Here is a 21,248-nt window from a genome sequence, read left to right as displayed (position 1 = left end):
CTACTTGCCTGGCCCATTGTACTGCTGATCCTATATATTATGGTTTGGAGCAAGCAGTGCATTATCTTCAAATAGGGACACCCTTGACATGCTTGTTCACTTTTCACTCCATTGAAGTCATTAGACGTTTTTCCTGAGTCAGAGCTGGGTAAGGATTTCAGGATTTGGCTCTTAGTGTTGGGTCCATATCTTGATTCAGTCCTATTTATCCATATCAATAATAGTAAATGAAAGCAGGTGATTACAGGCTTGGCTGCTCCACGACGGAATAGCTGCTGTGCAGAGGGTTGCACATGTGACATTTTTTTATTGTAGTTTATATTGATTACTGTCTCATTGCTACATAAAAAGCAATAGAGGTTCCTATATGTCCCATGGGGTGAAATTTGATCACCTCTGGACTAAGGATAAATTCAGTCTTGTGGAAAAAGAATTCACTGGATGATTCCACAGGTAATGTTAGGACTAAATTACTTTATTGACTTTCTCATTTCTTTATTTCTGTTTTGTTCCTTTATATGTTGTTGTTATTGCTATGATTTATTATTTGCTATGTACAGTTATTGTGCTGTGCTGTGTTCAAAACATGGAGAAAGTCATTTCCCTATCCCAATGATAGTACGATTGAAGGGCACAATCTCGTGAAGTGCTGAGTATTCTCAAACTCAACTCCCATTGGTATGTAGTACTTTACAGGATTGGACCATACATTTAGACAAAATATGTAAGACACATCTCCCCATATTACCAGATCATGAGCTAATCTCAAAATGGTAGAGAATTTTTTTCCTCTCCCTTTCCCTTTCCCTGTTTATCATTTGGTGACTAGGACTCACAAAAGAGGTGCAGGAGTACGGGCAATTAACACACAAGAAGAAAATAGGAGCTTCGGCCGTAAAATATACAAATATATAACATTTATAATATAATATAATGTAATGTATAAAATTTAAAGGCAGATCCAAACTCCAATGAATTCAATAATTACAATAATTGGTGACTCATTTTTATGCTTTTTAACAATTCTAAAGAAACAAAATTATTGAATTAGTTTCTTGCAGAAAGTCATGTGAAAGATTTGCCTTTCACTTCACAACCATTTTGTAATGAAAAAAAATCCTAATTTCTGTACAAGATATTCAAATTTAACATCATTTTGCAAGTTTTATTCCCTTTACTTCTTGACACTGTTGTGGATGTTCTATGTTTTCTTCCAAAAATATTCAGAAACCAGGGCTCTTTTCCTTCCATTCTTTTTGATAGTGAAGTGAGAAAACAGGTAGTTGGTTCTAAGGGGTGTTTATCTTTGTCTTCAATAATGCAGCAGGGCAGAAGGATCTGAGCAGCGGTTTATTACAAACCAGCAACTCTTGTAATCTTATTACTCAAGGGAGACTTATTTATGGAAAGTGAAAATATAACCAAGCTAAAGGTGGCAAGATTTACGGGTGAATTTCACCCAGTGCACATGGCCCTGTGCTCCACATCAACCCATGCATCAAGGGCTTACATTGTGCATTCAGCCATGAGAGGGCCCTCTCTACTGGGGTGACTTTCACCCAATATGAATAAGACAGTAACTGTGTGCTCTAAATTTCCCCCACCACAACCTCATCCATGATGTGACAGTGTCAGTGTTTTGGAAACTATTGAAGTTACTGGTTTATTTTAACAAGTCAGAACAGAAAAGTAAAAGCATAACCCTTAGGACAAACTGCTTATTATCATTATAATCACATTGTATGTAGATAGAGCTTTTTCTGCATCACCAAGTTCTCAATCTCAAACCACTTTCTGCTGCCCCAACAGAGGCATTTCTTCTTTTTAGCTCTGCACTTAAGTTTACTAGGTCGCTTTCCTATAGCTTTAGCAGTACATCTGTGAGCAGTTGTAAGAGTCAGCATAGCTGACAGACTTGCAGAATCTGATTAAAGAAGCCTTCCCAAGTAGGCCGAATCCACCAATGAAAATGACCTTAATGAGGTATTTGTTTCTTGCGATACAGCCACATAAACTTGAGACCACAAGATACAGTTGCTGCTTAAGAACTGCAAGAATGTGAATCTTCAAAAAAGAACTAGATATGTTCATAGAGGACAGGTCCATCAATGGCTATTAGCCAGGATGGACAGGGATGGTGTCCCTAGCCTCTGTTTGCCAGAAGCTGGGAATGGGCAACGGGATGGATCACTTGATGATTACCTGTTCTGTTCATTCCCTCTGGGGCACCTGGCATTGGCCATTGTCGGTAGACAGGATACTGGGCTAGATGGACCTTTGGTCTGACCCAGTATGGCCGTTCTTATGTTCTTAATCTTGAGACTGGTCGGATTAGGTGTTGATGATGGGTTTGGTTAGTGGGAGAACAGGACTCAGGGCATCTTAGAGCTGCTGCTGCTGCTGCTACTATGCAGTCATCTGCCCCAGCCTTTTGCAAAAATTTAATATGTGAAGGATCTTTTTACTTCATCTATTTCCTTCTGCTTTTAAAAGCAAACATAAAAGAAAATCAGAGCTCTCCAGAACCAAGTGTAACCTTAGGCACATTACTGCAGCATTGACTGTATAACCCCGTTTAGTTGGAGATCCCTGAGAACACACACAATCTGTAAATAAAAGTTCAGAAAATCAATAGGGCTGTTGGAAGATTTAAAAAGAAAGCAAAATGCTGCTCCCTGGAGAGCAGCAAAGAGGATGCCAACTGCACTCCAGCTAGTATGGTAACAAAGATCTGGTTGCAAAGCCAGCCAGCCATAGGCATGTGCAGCACATTTCATTAGCGTGTGCACCCAGGGAGCCCCGCCCCCACCCTGCCCCTATCCAATCCCCCCTACTTCCCACCCTCTGACTGCCCCCCCTCAGAACTCCCAACCCCCCTTGCTCCTTGTCCCCTGACTACCCCCCTCCTGGAACCCCTGCTCCTAACTGACCCCCCAGGATCCCACCCCCTATCTAAGCCTCCCTGCTCCTTGTCCCCAGACTGCCCCCTAGGACCCTACCCCCTACCTGTTCCCTGACTGCCCCGACCCTTATCCACACCCCCGCCCCCAGACAGACCCCCGGGACTCCCACGCCTATCCAACCGCTCCCCGCCCCCTGACAGGACCCCCAGAACTCCTGACCCATACAACCCCCCCTGCTCCCTGCCTGCCCCAACCCCTCTCCATACCCCTGCCTCCTGATAGGCCCCCCCCCAGAACTCCCGACTCATCCAATCTCCCCCCAGTTCCTTGTCCCCTGACCACCCCCTCTGGAGTTGGAGCACATGAATCATAGCTTTGTTCACTACAATCCCCGGGATATAACTGAGCTTCCATTAATCATGAATGTACTATATGAAGTTTTTCTTCCTGCTTTTCTAAAGCTCTCCATGTTGTGACAGTGATTTAAAATGGTCATGGGTAAAATAAAGCTTTATACAAACATGTTGCAGCAGGAAGAATCTACTCTTCACTTCTGCTGTGGATGCACCGGTTCTGTATTTTCAAGGCAAAAAGCAGCAATTGTGGTGGGATTATCTAATGTGCTTTTCTAACCCAACACCACTTTATGTTCATGACAAAAGCAAGTAAAACCGCCAGTGGGCAAGTTTTTCTAGTAAATGTCCTTCTTAATATCTACATCGGGTTAGAAAATACAGTGCAATCCGATCTATCTCCCTATCTACTGTGAACCCTACTGTAATTTATTTTAACTACCCACAAACAAGAAAAATCTTCCAATTTACTGATATGTTGTGTTTCAAAGTTGATCACAGTAGGTGTCACTCATTTATGTAAAAGTATCTAAATATACAGACAAAATTGCCACCTGTTTATGCAGTAAGAAAGGAAACAAGTATAAAAGCAAACTGAGAGCAGCTGGGCATGCGCATGGCATCGTGTGTTGGTTACCTTTCCTATGAGCCATACTTTTTATGATGGCGGTTATGGTGATGTTATTATTCATTATTTATATTACAGTACTGCCTACAGGCCCTAGTTGAGATCAGGACCCCATTGAACTCAGCACTGTACACACACACAGCCCCCAGCAGCAAAATGCTTACAGTCTAACTAGAGAGACACGGTGGGTAAGGTAATATCTTTTATTGGACCAAGTACGGTTGATGAGAGAGACAAGCTTTCTTCTTCGGATGAGAGCTGTGTAAGCTCGTCTCTCTCACCAATGGTCCAATAAAAGATATTACCTCACCCCCTTTGTGTCGCTAGTATCCTGGGACCGACACAGCTACATTAACACTGCATACAGTCTAAAAAAGCAGACAAAGGATTGGGGAAGGGGAGGAAACAGAGGGTCAGAAAAATGAAGTGACTTGCCCAAGGTCATATAGCAAGTGACCAGGAGCGCCATTTCAGATTTTGGTGTGTGTGGGGGGCAACTTTAACTGTTATTCCTGGGGCTACTTAGGAGCCCTGTATCTAATTCCTTTATAAAAGCAAGAAAATTAAATAAATATTAGACCCACTCAGCTCTAATAACAACATGTTGTGACATCTCATGGCAAGTCACTTAAGGGATACTGATTAGGTTTAAAATTTTAATGTATATTCTTACTTTATTACTAACTCCATGGAGAGAAAGACCCTGTCAGGACTCCTGGGTTCTATCCTAGCTCTGGGAGGAGAGCGGGGTCTAGTGGGTTATAGTGGGGAGCAGATACATCTGGGTTCTATATAAGAACATCAGAATGGCCCCCAATGGCCCATCTAGGCCAGTATCCTGTCTTTCAACAGTGGCCAATGCCAGGTGCTTCAGAGGGAATGAACAGAACAGGCAATCATCAAGTTGCCCTATTGCCCACTCCCAGCTTCTGGCAAACAGAGGCAACGGACAGGCAGAACATGGTGTTGGATCCCTGCCCACCCTGGCTAATAGCCATTGCTGGACCTATCCTCCATGAGCTTATCTAATTCTTATTGGAACCCTGTAATAGTTTTGGTCTTCACAACATCCCCTGGCAAAGGGTTCTACATGTTGACTGTGAAGAAATACTTTTTTTGTTTTGTTTTAAATCTGCTGCCTATTAATTTCATTTGGTGACCCCTAGTTCTTGTGTTATGTGAAAGAGTAAATAACAATTCCTGATTCAATTTTCCCACACCAGTCATGATTTTAGAGACCTCTGTCATATACTCGCTTAGTCATCTCTTTTCCAAGCTAAAAAGTCCCAGTCTTTTTAATACCTCCTCATACAGAAGGTGCTGTATATCCCTAATCATTTCTGTTGCCCTTCTCTGTACCTTTTTCAAATCCAATATATCTTTTTTGAGATGGGGTGACTGAATCTGCAAGCACTATTCAATATGTTGGCATACCGTGGATTTATATAGAGGCAATATGATATTTTTCTCTTATTATCTATTCCTTTCCTAATGAGTCCCAATTTTCTGTTAGCTTTTTAAATTGCCACTGCACATTGAGCAGATGTTTTCAGAGAACTATCCACAATGACTCCAAGCTCTCTTTATTGACAGGTTCTGCTAATTTAGTATGTATAGTTGGGATTATATTTTGTATGTATAGTTGGGATTATATTTTGCCAAGTGCATTACTTTGCATTTATCAACACTGAGTTTCTTCTGCTATTGTGATGCCCAGTCACCCAGTTTTGTGAGATCCCTTCGTAACTATTCGCAGTCTGCTTTGGATTTAACTATCTTGAGTAATTTTGTATCATCTGCAAATTTTATCACCTCACTGTGTACCCCTTTTTCCAGATCATTTATGAATATGTTGAATAGGACTGGTCCCGGTACAGACCCCTGAGGGACACCACTATTTACCTCTCTCCATTCTCACCTTTTATTCCTACCCTTTGTTTCCATGTCTAATGATCCTTAATCTTAATCACCCTGCCTCTGTTTATAAACAAACTCCGTGCCCCAAAGGTTGTGCTGCTCCCAGCTTTAGTACTCATCACATATCATACTCAAGCTGTTGCACTTAAGAGCTCTGTCTCGGGCTAGGGTGAGTAGACCTCCCCTAGGAAACTTGGGCAGGGGAAGGGGGCTAGAGCCCTTCCCTGTCCCCCCCCCCCCAATGGCACCCCTGCAAGTGACCACTAGAGCTGAAAGGACAGGAGTACTTGTGGCACCTTAGAGACTAACAAATTTATTAGAGCATAAGCTTTCATGGGCTACTGCCCACTTCGAAAGCTTATGCTCTAATAAATTTGTTAGTCTCTAAGGTGCCACAAGTACTCCTGGTTTTTTTGCGGATACAGACTAACACGGCTGCTACTCTGAAACCTGTCACTAGAGCTGAGAATACATCTTAGGTCTCCTAAGTCTCTACTTCCCTGTCACTGGGCCACATTGTTGTTGTTATGGATTTTAATTACATTATATTGGAACGGATGGCACGGTTTTAAAAAATAAAATGTATTGGTCTAAATGACAGTTGCAAAAGTGCCCAGCATAATAGATCCTACCATCAGTTCCCAGCCAGCTTCATCTCTGAAACTTAAGGGTATTGTTGTCCCTGTATTTCACACAACGGCTGGAAAACACACCACAAATTTCAGTTCATAAAGTATTTGTCAAACCATTTGCCACCTCCCAGCCCCATGGCCACCAACACAGCAGGCAACAGTTCCTTGCTATGGGCATATCCTGCTTAAAAAGTCATCTTGCCTTCGAGAAGGGCAGGGGAAGAAAGATAACCAAAGCAAATGAAAGACCCACCAAGGTGGGTACTTGCCTTCTTGAGAATGCCACAGGGGCCCATTTTGTCATTCCTCACTTCAATGTGCAGTTTGTAATCAATGCCTAAGCCAGTTTTTTGATTTCTTCTTTCTCATTAGAGCTTCACCACAGTCACATTGAGACTGGATTACTGTAGTGCGCTCTGCATGGAGCTCCACCAGCAGCCCATCTGAGAATTTCCGCCAGTGCAGAAAATGACTGCTTAGTTATTTAGCCAAGCTATGTGTAGGGAATATATTAGGTTCCGACACCTGCACTAGCTTCTAGTTCATGTCCACATGCAATTCAAGATGTTGGTTTGGCCCTATAAATCCCTAAATGGGTTGTGTCCTGCACACCTTAGAGATGGCCCTTCTCTTTATGTGAAGATACTATAGCAGTTGAGATCAGCTGAGGTGCTAGAATTAACAGCTCATCAGTTTTAATCAGTGAGAAAGGGCTAGTGTGACAGGGTGAGTAGCCTTTGCTTTGGAACACAGGTGTGCCCCTTGGGCTGGCAGAGTCCAAGTTTGCTGACCTTCAGAGCATCACTCAAGGTTTATGTTTTTCCCCTAGCCTTCTGAGGAGTATGTGTGAGAGGAAGGAAAAAGTTCTTGGTCCCATGGGGCTGGCTTGTGGGACAATGTTGGTACTAATTTTAGTGCAGTCTGTATTTTCAGGCAGAGTTTGTTTGTTTTTAGTCATTGTTCATATTGGACCAGGAGTTAGGAGTTGCTGCATGTTAGAAATGTAAATTGTATAGATAAACTGTGCACATGAGTACCATTTTTTATGCTCACTTACCCATTTTGCACAAGTAAAATGTGCATTTATTTATTTCAGGAACTCAAGTGTGGGTACTTAGGCACTTTTGAAAATGTTATCCTGAAAGGCCAAGTTTTCTAATGTGGATGCCAAAGTCAGAGACTTAGACTGCTGAGTCACTTAGGTGATACTGAAAATTTACCCATAATCATTGCAGTGATGTTAAGCTAGTATTAAAACAGGACCGAAAACTGTTTTTAACAGTCACTTACATTGGTCTTCTATATTGCTGGTTTCACAGGCAATGTGCTTGATCAAAAGTCCAATAAAGTCAATGGAAGGAGTTCCATTGACTTCAGAGAGCTATGAACCAGATCTATGTCATTTGTCAACAAGCTGGCAGATGCTTCCATTTCAACAAGATTTCTTTTCAAATACTTCTATACATTCTATAAATAGAGAGAAATGTTTCTTCTCATGTGAACTTTTAGGCTGTTTGATTGGGTGAGCTGGGTGCATTTTTCTTTTAAAATCCAAATTTTACCCTCTGTACTTGGATTTTAGAATTCCTGTACATAAATGGTTGGCATTTATAGCTTAATGGATGTCTGTTTAGAGACTACACCATTGTGAACTGCTGCTTCCATTGAACTATGAATTAGACAACAGCGCTCTAACGTTACAGAAAAAGTACTTGTTGCTCAAGGAGTTTGATTCATGATTTAGTGCTTAAAAGAAACAAGTTAGAAACTCAGTAAATGCTTTAAGGACACCTTTCATGGACTAAAATACAGCTATTAGCACGTTTATAAGAAAGCTTTTCACCTTATCCAGGTGAGATAAACCCATTTGAACATATTTTGTTACTTAAAATCCAACCTAGCATGTGTTTGTTGCTTGGAGTGGTGTGAAAACAAATGTGTGGGCATTGCAAAAATATAGGTTCTATTGCTAATCATATAACACATTCTTTAGGGTGAGGAAGCAAAAAATATTCCTGGTGAATCAGTAACAGAAGAACAGTTTACCGATGAAGAAGGCAACATCATCACAAGAAAAGTAATCATGAATTGCAATTTCACTGTTCTGAGTCTTTGTATTCAATTAACTACTCTTACCATGCTTTCTCCTTTTAGAATCAGGAAAGAAAATCGATACTTTTCATGTGTTGCTTCCTACAGGTCACCCGGAAAGTAATAAGACGTGTTGTTATCCCACATGAGAGAAAAGTTGGTGAAATGGTAATGGAGGGGGGCTACAAAGAAATAACAGTTGAGGAGGGTTGTGCTGACTATCTATAAAGTGCTACTAAAGGGCTGGAGGTTTGCAATTTAACATCAAGTCTTGGCAAAGAGAAGTGCTTGCATTGTTGACAAGCTGTGCATCTGGATGAAGGGCAAAGTTTTACAATTGTAATGTTTACTGATAGGGTTCACTTTCAAAAAGGTATATTTGCATTGTGCTAGCAGCAAAAATCTTTTTCACACTAAGATATGGGGGTTTGTTTGTATAAAACAGTCAGTGGTTTTGGTTTTAAATTTAGGACTGTGTCTGAATTCTCATCTTTGACCCCCCTCTCCCTCCCCAAAAATAAGTAGTTTCATATGTTTATTTTGGTTGTCTTTTAGCATTTTTAACCTGGACCTGATATGTGTTTTGTATCATTCCTTCACAAACAGAAAAAAGATTTACCTGTAGTGAAGAGGAGACCTGATCCTGCAACCCCTTACTAACCTGAGTAATCCTTCAGTGGCACATCTCATGTGATTAAGTGGTTTCAGAATTCAGCCTGCCATGAACATGTTTGGATTTTGGCAGTGTGGAGAAGAGAACATCAGGCCAAATCCCGAAATCCTTACTCAGCGCCAGCCTCTCTGGAGAATAGAAGGGAAATAGGGGTGCAAGTAGCTTCTGTCTTCCCATACAACCCCATGCAGGAGCCAGTTCCAACTTCACTTCTTGTATGCCCTGAAGCATAAGAACTGCTCTTTCTGTGTGACCTGTAGGGTGCAAGTCATCCCAAAGTGGCTAGGGTATTTATTTTTAAATAAATATTGGGTTATTTTTAATTAATGTAGAATAGCTTCAGTTCTAGGTCTTGTTAGGGCTGTGATTTGATTATCAGTTGACAAGACCTCAGAAAACTTGGCTCAATCAGTTTATTAAACATAGATAAATCAACCCAAACAGAGAGGATACCAACTCTGGGGAACAGGCTTGCAATAACCGCAGCTTCAATTTTTCATGTGTGTTTATCCTAAAGTAAGAACTTAATTTGACTTAATATAGTCTCCTTGTTTACAGCAAGTAGAAGATTCACACCTTAACTCCCCTTTTCTTATCTAACTTCATACCTGTTTTTCAGGATACAAAGACATCAGTCCAAATCCTTCCTAACATATTGTATCCAGCACACAATAACATTCTGGATGTCAATATTCTGGATAGACCATAGAGCCATGAACTGTTTTCTACTAATGGCACCCAACACAGAATCCATATATAACATTCCTTAACAGAACATACATCTGACAGATTCTGCACATACAAAGAACAAAGGCTGGAACAGTGTAACTATTAGTAGATTTCCACAAAAAGGTTAGCATAGGTACAAAGAATTCTGCTCATGGTTCTACAACTTAACCTAAACACAATGCATTTTGGAAATATATGTGACATTGGCTAATAGTCTGCTGCATTAAAAGGCAAGAATCTGTGACTAACGCTACAGCTCTGTCATGGAAGTCACAGATTCCGTGATTTCAAGAGATGTCTGCGAGTTCTTTGGCTTATTCTTCAGTCCCTCTCGGGCTTGGGCTTCAGCCCTGGGCAGTGGGCTCAGGCTTGGGCTTCAGGCCCAGGTGGCAGGGCTAGGGTGACCAGATAGCAAGTGTGAAAAATCGGGACACCTTTTTTTCCCCACAGGGTGGGAGAAGTATAGTTGCATATATAAGACAAAGCCCCTAATAATGGGATGTCTGATCACCCTAAGTGGGGCTCCGGCTTTGGCTTCGGCTTCAGCCCTGTGCGGTGGGGGTCTGGCTTCAGTCCAAGTTTACTAGGCAATTTAAAAGCTTCTCTACCGATGCAGTGAAAACTGCATTAACCTGTGTGTATATTTCTGTGATTAAATTGTCTATTGCCCATGTCCTGTCCGTGACTTTTAATAAAAATACCCTTGACAAAATCGTAGCCTTATTTATGACACATGCACTGCTTGTCAGTGTCCTTGGCTGTATTTCTGCTGCTCTGCTTTGGTGAATTTTTTTGTTTGGCTATTTTTCTTCCTTTACTAACCTATTCACTTTAAAGCACAGTTGTTATGAGACATCATAATAACTATGGTTTAAATTTTCAAAAGTGGCCACTAATTTTGAGTGCCCAACTAGGATGCCTATGGGTTTGATTTTTCCAGAAACGCTGAGCACCCACAAATCTAACGAAAGTCAATGGGAAGCTCAACCCTAGGTATTTCAAGTTTGGTACCAACAACGGAGGCATCCAAAATTAGTGTCTATTTTTGAAAATTTAAGCCTGTGATTTCTACTTTTAGATGATATTTCCAGCCTGTTTTTGCAACTCAGCAGAGTGGTTAACTCTGAATTGTGTGTAACTTTGAAATGAAGTGTTGATGTGATTTAACTGCTTTTTACTTATCCTATTATAGCTACATGGGACCTGTTTGGAAAAGTTTTATAATTCCAAATGCTTTCTGCATATGTGTTAATGTGTGTACCTTTTCTTTAAAGCAGGGAGAAGGTTATAAGGTTAAGACAAAGAGAGAAGTCAGACATGTGGAGAAGAAGAGTTATTCATAACAGCAGAACACTGAACGGTCAGTTTGATAAATATTATTCCATTGTTTAGGCCTAGAGCAAATACAGTACTAGTGCACCAATTAGCACATTGTATAAACAATGAACTCTCTTCTACCGCTACATCTGTTTTAAACTGGGAAGTCCAATATCAGGCCTGCATGCTGCAAATATGAACAAAATATGTGTATGTTATTTTAAAAAACTATTTGTAGGAGTAGAGTTCTAGGGCACATACAGTTCACAATTAACAAAATTTCTGTTAATAAAATCAGACTTCAATGTGAGAAGTAACTGACTTGCATACAGTGTATGTATACACTTGTAATGTAAACAGTATATCTTGAGTGAAGCACTTCTTTCAGTCAGACACATGATCTGAGTGTTATGAAAGTCAATGTCCTTGTAAAATTCATTAAAAAGTCTAAATATACATCAACAAATAATCCTTACTAAATGTTTCCTATGAATTTTATGGATCCGCCCTTTACAATTATAACAAAACAGCTGATGATTTGTAGATGCTGCTGAAATAAAACCTATGCCAAATTTAAATGGTCATTATTGCAATTCCTCTGTATCACTTTGCTAATTATGAAACCGGCAGGATTATTTTGTCTAGAAATGTAGCAAACTTGATTATAAATGAAGAAAAGGACATTCTGTATGGTGCTTTGTTTTGCATCAAATGGATGATCTTAGTCACAGCTTAATTCAATCAGGCCTTCCATTTTATGCATATACAGTACGAGGGTATTTTTATCCCTGAATTTTCCTTAGCTTTGTTTTTAATCCTTAAACCTACATCCCACAAGCAGTCTCTTTCCCTACACAGCCTGATACAGGATTGACTGTAGGGATACAGAATAGAATAAATAGCATCCATAAAACTAATCCCAATGTCATTCTGAAGATACGTTAGAGGAAGAATGAAGTCATCTCCAGATGGCCAGTGGTTCTCTGCAATGATTATAATGTACCCAACCTGAGGTTCACTAGCTCTGGGGCTTGTTCCTGTGAGGTCCTGGACAATCTGGCTTCAGTTCAGAGAGGCATGTGCTGAATTTTTAAGAATGTGAATAGTTTCATTGATTTCAACAGGACTATACACATACTTAAAGTTCATCATGTACTTAAGTGCTGGATCAGGGCCAGAGCACTCAGGACTTCACAGGATCCAGCCTCTGAAGAGCAAGCATCTCAAACCTGACTACAGTAGAACCTCAGAGTTATGAACACCTCGGGAGTGGAAGTTGTTCGTAACGCTGAACAGAACGTTATGGTTGTTCTTTCAAAAGTTTACAACTGAACATTGACTTAATACATCTTTGAAACTTTACTATGAAGAAGAAAAATGCAGCTTTGCCTTTATTTTTGTTGTTGTTTATGTTTAACACAGTGCTGTACTGTATTTGCTTTTGGGGGGGGGAGGCGGAGGTTCTCTGCTGCTGTCTGATTGTGTACTTCCAGGTCCAAATGAGGTGTGTAGATGACTGGCCAGTTCATAATGCTGAGGTTCTACTGTACTCACTTTCTCTTGGCAGCCTAATAACCTGCTGCCAGCCTCCCAGGTCAGCCTAACACCATTTCTGAATTGAGGTGTTTATTTTGAAACATCCAAAGTATGGTAACAGAACTAATACCACTTCACAGTGTGTCTGCAGAATGTATTCATACAATATTTAGGTACAAAGAAAATGAATGTTCTTAATGAAACCCTTTCTCACTTGTGGAGTTTTGGCTAACTTACCACTCTGTAGAAAGCAAGCCAAAGAGAAGGACTTGATTGTAGGAAAATGTGCCCCAGCTAAAAGGTCTGCTCCTATATACCTATCTAGGATTTAGGATTTTCCTGTATCTGTCATCCCTATCAACAGGCAGATTAGATCTGCATGACAGTTGTCCTTATACACCTAAAAAACCATGCCCTTGCCCCTGTTGAAACCAGTGGGAATATCAGGTTTAGAAGGAATGCAGGATCAAGCCCAATATTTCTTAAGCGGTATGGGATGCAGCAAGAACCCTTTAGTGTGTAAGTGTGATGCAATGCCATTGCCATAGGATGAATACATAGCATGGTGGGGGTATTCAATTTTAAATAAAATATTACCCTATAAAGCAACTCTTGCCTAATCCATCCTGACCTTCTTAGTGAGCTCTTCAGAAAACAAATCCACTCACATTTCCTGTGAACTGTTATAGCTTTCCCACATGATTTCCAGTATGTAGTTGTTCCTAGCTAGAACCTGGCCACAAATTCAGAAAAAAATGAAAACGCTCTCTACACAGAGGTTAATTATGGATGTGATCTGTGCCCTGTGTTGATGTTCCATAATTAAAAGCTTGCAACTAGATTAAGCAAAATAAAATGTTAAGATTGAAAATTCAATCGTTTAAATATTTTATTCTGAACTCAAACTAGGTTCATTTTCACAGATGGTACGTTACCAGGGAATTTGGATCTGTCTTTGAGCAAAAACAAATGAAGAAAGGGACTGGTTTTGAGCAAAGATGGCTTTCACATAGAAAATATGCAAAAATGTATATTGTTTGCAAGTTTTTGAGGCAAAATGGCTTTTTCAACATTGAAAATAAAGCAAAATTTGAATTATGCATAGACATTAAATGCTGAAAATTTTCATGTGAAATTCTGTGAAATTAAATTTGTGACTTTCACTGAGATCTGCTTGTACCAGCAAGACTTAGACCCTGGGCTTTCAGAGCAAGGGGTAGATTTATGTAGGCAACATACATGGGTAAGGACACATTGTTTTACCATAAAAGGACAAAGAGAGTGCTCTCCTTTGGAATGTGCATGGACCTGTGACCTGATTTAATAAACAGGCATGTACATGCTAGTCTCTGAATCCCACAGTCAGTGTTTAAACAGAGCTTAGAAAGACAAACAAGCTTTTCTACATTAAGTTGCTAGGAAGAATGGTTGGCTTCTTTCAGTTCATGATGTGTTAGCATGTTTTTATTGCATTTTTATCTGTCATTAATATGGGATTACAGCACTGTCATCAGCTGTGATGCACTTCCATTGCTCTTGTATGACAGATTTAACAAACTTCTTAGGTAGATGATAGTTACTATCACTATATGCAGAACTTTATGACCATTTTCAAATAGGCAAGAGAACATGAATTGCATTTCTTTCATATCCATACTATTCTTATCCACCAAATTAAGCCACATGGTGATATGTCCATTTAATTCCTAGTCTAATCACACTTCCATTGCATGTAGCCTCATAAAGTCTGATTCTATGTGCCTTTTTCTCCTAGTCAGTGGGAGTTCTGAATGTGCAATGAGTGCGGGATCTGGGACATAATGTGGATGATTGCCACACACAGAAAAGTGATGATATTGGAGTTGTACTGTCATTCTGGAAATGTCGCTATCTCTGCTAGCATATATTACTCAGACATTTTTGAAAAGCTGTTAACTTCTTCATTGTAATTAAATGTAATGTGTTCCAAACATTTTGTAACCCACTTCATCAGGAGCATACCATATGTTGACAGACTTATACCTTCATACTGGAAATTCAACTAACTTCATTAAAAACTGCCTTATTTAACTTTTTTTTACAGCATACCATAAGATTCATTAGACTTTTTTTGTATTGCAAAAATGTAGGGAAATGATTCTGAAGAGATATTCTGAAACCATTTTGTGCTGTCTTTTTTTCACAGGATTGTGTGCTTTTACTGCCAGTATTCTAGACAGACACTATGGAAGAAAAATCAACAGGAATTAAACATTCACTGATACAAGTGTGCGTGTGTTTGCTGCTTCCACACATTAACCGCATGGTTTTTATGCAAAAAAAAAAAAACAATAAAAATTTAATTTAGCATGAGCCAATTTACAGAGCATGGAAATTCACTTTCATTCACAGGATTGGAGAGTGTGCAATTAACAGTGCAGTGTATATACAAGATTGCCATGCTGTTAACAGCTTTATTTCAAGCAATTTGATGTCATCATAAAAGAAATAAATTCCTGTGGTCAGAGGGACATAAGAAGATGAAATGGTTAAAACATGGAAAGACACTAAAATTACTAAATCCACAACAGCTCGCCTTATTTTTCTTGGACCCAAACTGTCAGGGTATAAAACACTATTTGTTTCTTTTTTAAACATCAATAGTTTTGCTGTAAATAAATAACACTGTATAAATTCTAACAGAAAATAGAATAAATGTTGATAAGGCACTGCCTCTTAGATCACAAACAGAATATTGCAAATGCATCAAACAGAATAGGTGTCTCAAATGGCTACACCTACAAGGATATTCTGGGTGTATCTTCACAGATTCTTGTATATTAGCAATTATAATGTTTGTATATGCAAAAATGCTAGCTTGATTTTAAAAAAATCTTTAAAATCTGCTGCAAATTTAAATGATTCCCAAAATGAGGAATTCTGTAGTTCTGTGAAAACTTTTCTTCAGAGTACTAATATTTTGATGCATGTGTTTCACCTTATTTTGATTAAATCTTTTCCAGTTTTGCAAACACTATACTGCAACATGATAAATAGGATTTTATCTGTAAACACAAAGCCCTTCATCTAATATTTGTTGCTGTTGCCAATTTTTCAATGAAATGACCTAACAACATACCATATACAGTAGTTGCATTATGGGGAGGGGGGTGCTATCTGTTCTCGCTTTATAATGGGGGTAATGCTTGCAGCTTTAGAACTGGGTTGGTGCTCTTATAAAGCACAAGTTTGGGATATTTTAAAATGAACCGAAGAGAAATTATTAGCTAATAGACTGGCAGCACGCTGTAAAATTATTACTGTATTGTGTACTGGCTATAAGATGTAGAATCTTTCAGTAAGCCAATCATCTGTAATCATTCTAGCAGTGTAATATTAGGTTGTTAAGGCTGCTGTGTTTTAAAGGGCATTTTTATTTGGGTTTTGGTGAAATACTTTAATTTGTTGATTATATTCATATGAAAACAACATTCATTGATAATAGCTCTAATTACGTATGTATGAAAACAACATACACTGGATGATCTAGCTGATTATTTAAGCATAAAATAAATTGTGTTAAAACTCTTCAATAATGTGTATTTTGCAGTATTATTATACCTTTTAAAATCATGTCTTCAGAATTCCAACCATTAATTATCCCAGCCCTTTTCACTTCTGTCCCACTCAGTTTGCTTTGTATGACAGCAGTGAGCCCGGCCATCACTTGGCATGCTTTGCCCAAGTGGGCCACAGAGGGGCAATGTATCATGCATCACATCCTCAACTAAATTAGGCAAAGCCCTGCTACCCACACCCGTTGGATTATTCCATTTATAAAACACAAATAGCACTAGGGAAAGGACTGTGTTAAAACAGGTGTTACTTGACCAATGTCACAAATTAAAGACAGTCTCCTCTCAAACATAACTCTGGTACTCTCTTTTACTCTATTTCACATAATCAAGACCCAATAAAAATACTACTAACAAACCAGTTTCATTCCCAACACATCCATAATCACACTGATCCCCTGTAGATCATACACACACCTCCTGTACATTCTATATCATGGATCACCATAATAGTGCCAGCATGATGGCATAAACCACCATGAATCTACAATCACTGCCCAATACTGGGTCCATCCTTTTGGACACTGTGTTACATGCCATCAATCAACTGACTCTATTGTTTGTGACATTCTTAATTATTTTACAATAAATAGCTGACCTATTTACAATATTCACATACTCCTTTTTACCTGGTGTAGCAGTATTAAAAATGAGATATTTGTCACTTTGGCCTGGTCCCCACTAAGCCCCCACTTCGGACTAAGGTACGCAAATTCAGCTACGTTAATAACGTAGCTGAATTCGAAGTACCTTAGTCCGAACTTATCGCGGGTTCAGACGTGGCAGGGAGGCTCCCCTGTCGATGCCGCGTACTCCTCTCGCCGAGCTGGGGTACCGGCATCGACGGCGAGCACTTCCGGGATCGATCCCAGAACATCGATTGCCTGCCGCCGGACCCTCCAGTAAGTGAAGACATACCCTAACTTGCATTACTGGTGTTTCATGCATTATACCATTTTCTTCATCCTTCCAAATTCTGGGCCAGATCCTGACTTGGAATAAATAAGGATAGTTCAATTGACTTCAGTGGAGTTCTGCCAGTTTACACCAGCCAAGGATCTGTTCTTACGCGTTTATAATATGTTAATGTTAGCACATCAACTTATCTTTGTCAATATTTTAAGGTTATGGCTGGAAATTTTGGAAGCTGTGGCAATAAATGAAAGGTTCTTTATAATTCTTAGACATTATGTGTTGCAGTACATATTTTACCCCAATCATGACATTTACTGCTGCCATATTCAGATGCCTCTGCTCATCACCCCAGTGAATTTGAAGGGTAACTATCACCTCCATCACTTACTCTGTTGAAGCACAAGCAGTTATTATTAAGGTCCAAGTTCTGTGTGACTCTGTGATATTCCAATATTATCATCTTCACTAGTCGGTAGCAATCTATTCACTAGAGCAAGGATTCTCAGACCTTTTCATAATGTAGATAGACCATAGAATATCAGGGTTGGAAGGGACCTCAGGAGGTCATCTAGTCCAACCCCCTGCTGAAAGCAGGACCAATCCTGCACTAAATCCCCAAATGGCCCCCTCAAGGATTGAACTCATAACCCTGGGTTTAGCAGGCCAATGCTCAAACCACTGAGCTATCCCTCCCCCCCAAATAAATTAATGGAGATATCCTATCTCCTAGAACTGGAAGGAACCTTGACAGGTCATTGAGTCCAGCCCCCTGACTTCACTAGCAGGACCAAGTACTAATTTTGAATTGATTGAACTCAGAACGCTGGGTTTAAGCAGGCCAATGCTCAAACCACTGAGCTATTGCTCCCCTCAACCATATCTGCCTTGTAAAGGGAGTGTCTTGTAGACACTCCCACTCCCTTTCAGACTCATGCAGACTACTTGCCCGCCCATCCATGATCATATGACATCCCTGAAACAACTACAATCATTGTTTTCTTGGAAAAATATGTATTTTATGCATTCTAGCTATCTTTTAATGCAATTTACAAGATGGAAACCAAGAAGAGAGGAGCACATGACAGCCATGCCAATCACCAGCAATCATGAATCTGAGAACCACTGCACTACAGTCTTGAGTTCCTCTTTATTTCTCTTATGATAGCTAAGAGAACTAATGGCAATCAGGATTTTGTTTCATCCATGTCTTCTCTGCAGAGGCCCCTTTCAGAGTTCCTATTTGACAGACTTTAGTTATATTTGGTGGACAGAAGTTCTGTTTCCTGAGACAGATAATTATACGAAAATATACATGTGAACCTAGCTGGGCCTCAGACCAACAACAGAGAAGCTGGAAACAACATCAAAGTTAAGAAGAAGCCAGATTGACAAGAAGGCTAGAACTGGAGCAGGAGTTTACCAGAGACCTCAGCCCTGTTTCTCTGCTGTCCTCCACCTTGCGCAATCATTTACACCAGGGCACAGTGAGTGGAAAATGCTGCCATTCTGATTTCTACAAAAGATGCAAGACTGTGGAAAATCAGAGCTCCATTTTGGGACAGCAACTGGGTGAAACTGTCACAGGTTCAATAGGTTTCTGGGCTGTATATGCAGAAAGGAAAGATGTGTGTGTGTGTGTGTGTGTGCGCGCGCAATGAAAAGATTTTAGAAGAGAACTGTCAACCTGCCAACTCTGAGGCGTTTCTAGCATCTGTTGGCTCACAATGCCTTTCAAGCCCAGTTCCATTCTCTAATCTGGGTCTCTACAATGAGAGAACAGGCTGATCTGACCTGTCACGTTATCAGCTCATTCACAAAGAAATATACTGTTCAACTGTATTAAAGTGCAGTACAGCCAATCAGGAAGTGATCCACAGTTCTACATGAAAACAAGCCTTATATTGTTTTATCTTTATACTCCAAATTTAGAGATGATGTAAACAGCAAACTTCAATTTCTCACCATAGATAAATCAGCGTATAATTGAGGGGAGCCGAAGGGTGGAGTTGTGGGAAAAAAAGCAATAAATTAGAGCTTTGTTGTTTTAAGTTTAGCTGAACCATATCATCTTCTTTGAGGGCGCTGGGACAACTCTGTTGAAGAGGAGCTACCTGAAGAGGGGAGGAGGATTTCTCCTTTGAAGAACAAAGCTAGGAAGGCACAAGAATCAGATCCAAGTAGGGAAGGCGCTGTGGGCATTTGGGATACACTTTGAATTAGTGCCTAACCATCTCAATGCTTACATGAAGCTAGTGAAGTTTACCTATCACTAGAGAAAAGAGTCAGAGGAACCTTAACAAAACTAACCTGAAACTTAAAAAACAAAAACAAAAAAACCTCTGTAGCTGAAACGTTCTTATTTAACCAAACAGGATTGTCCTTCCTCAGATAAAGCATTCTGTAAAGGCTACAGCAGAGCAGAAAAAAGCTCATTCCGCTTTTGCAAAGGACTTTGATATTTTGAAATTTGGTTTCATTCCAATTTGGACCAAAAACCAAATATTTTCAAATTCTTTGTGGAAAGGGAATGGAGCCCCTGCTTCAGGGTACTGCAGCTGGAAGCCCAGGAGTAACTATTGTCAGGGAAGTCCACCGGAAGGAAAGCCGGCAGGAAACCAGACAAGTTTATCTCAGAACTTTGGTGAAATTGAACCATTTCAGCGAAAAATGTTCTATCCCAATGTTTTCAACCAATGTGAGATAGGACAAAGAAAGCGCAGCTCTGGCTATTGATTCCTGACTACATAGATTTCAACCGCCAAAATTGCCTTTTTCAACTTTCTGAGCTGCAATTGCAGCTTTGCTGATGCTCTGTGATGCCAGGAATGATCTAGTTATTATTTAGTCCTGCCTTGAGTGCGGGGACTGAACTAGATGATCTACTGAGGTCCTTTCCAGTCCTACACTTGTATAATTCTACGCCCCTGGGGCTGGGAAAGATTCTGTTCCCCTCCCTACTTCGTGGACAGCTATCCTCTGCAAGGCCCGTCGTCTCAACTATGCCTAGAGATCCTAAATTTGGCCCTGAATGTTGCTCCAAAACAATTCATTTGCCCCCTGAATTTGCAAAAAATAAATAATATATTCAATCTGCTCTGTCCAAAGGACAGGACTATGCTATAGTGAAATATACCTTTAGAGCAGTGGTGGCCAAACTTACTGATCCTGCGAGTTGCATACAATAATCTTCAGAAGTTTGAGAGGTGGGCATGCCTGCCGGGGATCAGGGCGGGGAAGAAGCCCCAAGCCCTGGAAGGCACACCCCACGGGGATGAAGCCCCACCATCGCACTGCAGGGAAGAAGCACCAAGCTCCCGCTCCCTCCCCCAGTCTGGTTGGTGGAGAATCAGGGGAGAGATGTGGGGGGCTCCACAAGCCACACTTTAAATTTAAAAGAGCTGCATGCAATTGGCCGCCCCTGCTCTAGAGTCATGAAGTGCAATATTAGAGAGTGCAAATGGGATTTTTCTTTCACAATTGTTGGCAGGTTGGAGACTTGGAGATCTTTTGTATTTTTCAGGAGAAACCACTATGGTCTTTCCTCATGCTAAAATCCATTCATTATTTCAGCAGCTTTTAGTTTCAAGGGTAAAATCCTGGCCCCCTCTGAAGTCAATACAAGTTTTGCTATTTACTTCAATGGGGCCAAGATTTCACCCTGATTTTAAACCCTGAAAGGAGATCGAATTCAGTGTTTAAATTCCCACAACAGTCTTAATTCTAACCCTGCTTGCACACATGCATTATGCGGAGTCCTGGAGAACTCCTAGTGACCTGAATGAGAACGTCACACAGAGAAGGGCTGACGTGCCGGGCCCAAGTTAGCTGGGTATTGCATTTCATGATTAGTTAAAACTGGGTACTGATCTGCTCTAGGCACCAAAGGTGAAATGCTGGCCTTAGTGAAGTCAATGATAAAACTTCTGACTTTAATGAGGAA

The 21,248-nt window shown here is 40.2% G+C and overlaps 1 protein-coding gene across 4 annotated transcripts in view; it reads left to right on the top strand.

Annotated features, from left to right (window-relative positions):
* The window catches only part of ANK3 (ankyrin 3), a 280,404-nt gene extending 264,764 nt beyond the window's left edge, over window positions 1–15,640 (top strand). For 2 of the 4 annotated variants that reach the window (XM_054035313.1, XM_054035312.1), the window contains 4 exons: window positions 8,427–8,510; window positions 8,633–8,692; window positions 11,201–11,286; window positions 14,965–15,640. In XM_054035313.1, the coding sequence (XP_053891288.1) occupies window positions 8,427–8,510; window positions 8,633–8,692; window positions 11,201–11,269 (213 nt within the window). In that variant the 3' untranslated portion in view covers window positions 11,270–11,286; window positions 14,965–15,640. The remainder of the gene's footprint in view (window positions 1–8,426; window positions 8,511–8,632; window positions 8,693–11,200; window positions 11,287–14,964) is intronic. The other 2 variants (XM_054035315.1, XM_054035314.1) reach the window with 1 other exon arrangement.
* Window positions 15,641–21,248: the final 5,608 nt, after the last annotated feature.

The sequence above is a fragment of the Malaclemys terrapin genome, chromosome 7 (genome assembly GCF_027887155.1).
Source record: "Malaclemys terrapin pileata isolate rMalTer1 chromosome 7, rMalTer1.hap1, whole genome shotgun sequence".
Taxonomy (NCBI): domain Eukaryota; kingdom Metazoa; phylum Chordata; order Testudines; family Emydidae; genus Malaclemys; species Malaclemys terrapin.
This window is presented reverse-complemented; position numbering and strand designations above follow the sequence as displayed.